At 47.7% G+C, this 3,668-nt stretch overlaps 1 protein-coding gene across 1 annotated transcript; it reads left to right on the forward strand.

The window, feature by feature from the left end:
• The first annotated feature begins 1,369 nt into the window (after window positions 1-1,369).
• LOC124681559 (transcription factor MYB2-like) lies at window positions 1,370-3,400 on the forward strand. Its single transcript, XM_047216456.1, has 2 exons — window positions 1,370-1,672; window positions 2,210-3,400. Exons 1-2 carry the CDS (start codon window positions 1,513-1,515, stop codon window positions 2,989-2,991), a joined length of 942 nt encoding a protein of 313 aa, XP_047072412.1. The 5' UTR covers window positions 1,370-1,512; the 3' UTR covers window positions 2,992-3,400.
• Window positions 3,401-3,668: the final 268 nt, after the last annotated feature.

The following is a 3,668-nucleotide window of genomic DNA, read 5'->3' on the forward strand; positions in this document are numbered from 1 at the left end:
GTATATTCTATAAACAAGTAATCCATTTTCCATCAAATTGTGAGTATTAATTAAATGACGCCAAATTATATTTAAGATATTAAAACACAAAACATACTCTATAAGTTCTCTGCGAAGCTTATGTAAAGTATTGATTATTCCCTTTTTTCTTCTTTCTCTTCAGTAAAACAATCAAGCACACTTCTTATTGATAAGAAGAACAGAGAGTTGCACCCCAACACGAGATGATATTAGCCCTTATAAACCAGAACCAGAATCATGTGGCATTTTCTTGTTGGTTGTCTTTCCATGCCATGGTCTTGTTAAGTTTGATTAGTATGTGTGCTTTTTAAGGAAGTTTTCATCATTTTTATCTTATTGTTTCGAGGATAGGTCGAGCCTCCGCTATTTGCAAAATTTGGCTCCCTAGCTAGATATTGAAATGTTTAGAAAAAGGTAAGCGTGCAGAAAATTGGCCAAGTGTATCTTAGATATCGCGATTGATTATTGGTAATGTGTTGTTGTAGAGACATGAAGTATTTTGTATCAGTTTGATACATTAATATATTTCATTTTATCCAAAAAGTGGAGAAAATCAACCGACATACCAATGTAGCTTGGGAAGACCATGTAATGATTGATTAATTGGAATATATAGTTCGGTTTAAGAAAAAAATCCAAGGAAAAGAAAGCGTTTTCGGTGAGGTCAGAAGTGAAAGAAGAATTCTTCATGTTTTATTGAATTGGACATTTAATAGGAAGTTTACAGAGTTCACGTGAGTTTACGCAATTGGTAGTTTGATGCATTGGCAAGCTTGTTAGGACTTCAGACCTTCGAGATCATTAAAAAATTCTACTATCGAAGAGATGGTACTTTATCTTGTTCAAAATAATTACACAAAAACAGATATATCTATACACTAAAATATGTCTAGATACATTCTTTTTTAAGTAATTATTTTGAATCAGAAGGAGTATTTTCTTGGCGGGAAGAGGAGCTGTACGTCTTACTCGTGTCCGACAAAAGACGAGCACAGGCTGTCACCCAAAAGCCAAGAGAGACGAGGTCCACAGCGCGAGCGCGTGGCCATCGTGGCGACGAACTCTGGCGGCCAGAGTGCTAGTCAACTAGTCAAACTCCCCGGATTAGCAGCGTGGCTAATTAGCCCGATGGTAAATATCCCACTACGCCCTAATAATAACCTAAACTTTTGGCTCTGAAAGATAAAGTGAGGAAGGCTTAAACTAACCACCGTATTTGCGGCGTGCACCCCCACATGCTTCTTCTTCTTCCCAAATCCACACCTCACCATTGCCTCGCCCGGCCGTCGTCTATATAAGCCAGCCCATTCCTCTCCAGCCCAATCCATCACACGCAACGCACCGGAGATTCTTCTATCTCCCCCTACTACTACTACACTGCTTCCTTCTCGAACAAACCAAACCAAAATCTCCTGAGCTAGCTGTCTTCTCCATCGGTCGAACGTGTCGTTCGAACTCGAAGTGATTGAGGAGAAGGGAGGTTTTGAGCTCATGGACATGGCGCACGAGCGAGACTCGAGCAGCAGCGAGGAGGAGGTGATGGCCGGCGACCTGCGCCGAGGGCCGTGGACGGTGGAGGAGGACATCCTGCTGGTGAACTACATCGCCGCGCACGGCGAGGGCCGCTGGAACTCGCTCGCCCGATCAGCAGGTAGGAATATAGGATCGTGATCATCCATCCAAGTGCTCAATTGCATATCCCCTCTCCTCTCTAGAACTGCATCCATAATTTGGTGGTCTCCCCGCTGTACAAGTAGAACCCATGGATGAATTATTCAAGCACATCATCATCTACCCATCCACCTCTGAAGAAGGAACGCGAAGCAAGCAACAAACCTTTCGCTTTGCATCAACATGCTAATTTATGGAAACAGATAGCTACGAGCCTTCATGCCTGATTTACCTAGCTAGCTAGCAGCCACCCAGCTAGCAAGAAGCTATAGTGAGCGAGGAGAATTTTCAGTGGTTAGCATTATTCCCGGCCATAGGGGTATTTATTTACTAGTATAATCTCTAAAATTATATCACTCGTCTTGTCACATACATGCATATACATATAGTCTCACATCATCGCATCCGCTATATATATCTAACCAGCAACTTGGTGAATTTATTAGTAGCTGGAAAGTGATGTGCTGTTTCATTTGGACATGTGATTAATCTTGAGTTTGATTTGTCCTGGCTGCAGGTCTCAAGCGCACCGGCAAGAGCTGCCGTCTCAGGTGGCTGAACTACCTCCGCCCTGACCTCCGGCGCGGCACCATCACGCCGCAGGAGCAGCTGCTCATCCTGGAGCTGCACTCGAGGTGGGGGAACCGGTGGTCGAAGATCGCGCAGCACCTCCCCGGCCGCACGGACAACGAGATCAAGAACTACTGGCGCACGCGCGTGCAGAAGCATGCCAAGCAGCTCAAGTGCGACGTCAACAGCCGGCAGTTCAAGGACGTGATGCGCTACCTCTGGATGCCACGCCTCGTCGAGCGCATCCAGGCCGCCGAGGCGGCGCAGCCCGCCGCCGACACGCCACTGTCCTGGCAACACGGCGCGGACGACGCTCTCGACGAGTCATTGGAGCTCCCGGACGTCGATGCCTGCTGGCCTGCGGAGTACGGCGTCGCGCAGCTGCCCAACACCTCGGCCCCGGAGCATTCAGGCACCACTACCATGTCTTCCTCGCCGTCTACCGATTCTGGCACCGGCGCCCAGCCCAGCTGGCCCGCCGCAGCCGACGGTGCCGAGTGGTTCACCACGACATGCGACGCCACCAGCGCCGCCGCCATTTGCAACACGGACCAGCTGATCCAGCAGCAGCAGGCGCCGTGCCAGCTCGGCGAAACGTGGACGTCCGTGCCGCTGCCGGGTCTCGAGTTCCCCGAGCCCGGTGTGGCGGATTTTGATATCGGCAGCTTCGACGTCGACAGCATCTGGAGCATGGACGACTTGTGGTACACGCAGCCGCAGTTCGTGTGAAGAAATGTCAATACGGTGGCCTGGAAATCCACAACGGCGCCGGTGCCCGAGAGGGATCGCGGGGAAGCCCGTCAGAGCGGTACCTCTGAAATTTGTGGAGGTGGATGAGGGACAAGGCAGACTTGTTCCCAGTAATCGCAAGGCACTGGCATAGTCAGGCTTAGCGTGGGAGACGAAATCGGTCTGACTGGATATGGTGGCAGCCCTCTCGTTGTGCCCCGCACGATCACTAAAAGTAGCTCTAGATGAGAACCTGCCGAATCGGCCGTTTCTAATGAGCCACCCTTGTGACGGTTAAATTGCAGAACGCAGTGTACGTACAAGTAGATGCAATTCATGGAGATAGCTCCAACCTCACGTGCTATGGTGAAGCCGCGGTTCAAATTTGGTCACCGCCCCTCCCAAAATTGGCTCTCTATAAACGGTGTTTTATTAACTAAAACTAGCAAGGTGACTCTCGCAAATGCGAGGACATCATTTTTAGTATGGAGTAAATTTATAGGTTATTTTATATTCACATTTGGTTAAAGTAGTTGAACTAACAAAATACAATTGAATTAAGAATGACTATATATCAGAAGTATACCAACTAGATGTCATTGCATGACATAAAGATTTTAGATTGTCAGAAATATTGTAAAACGTGAATATAATTGTTATGATAAGGTTTTCCGAGT

The sequence above is a fragment of the Lolium rigidum genome, unplaced genomic scaffold (genome assembly GCF_022539505.1).
Source record: "Lolium rigidum isolate FL_2022 unplaced genomic scaffold, APGP_CSIRO_Lrig_0.1 contig_46466_1, whole genome shotgun sequence".
NCBI classification, from domain to species: Eukaryota; Viridiplantae; Streptophyta; class Magnoliopsida; order Poales; family Poaceae; genus Lolium; species Lolium rigidum.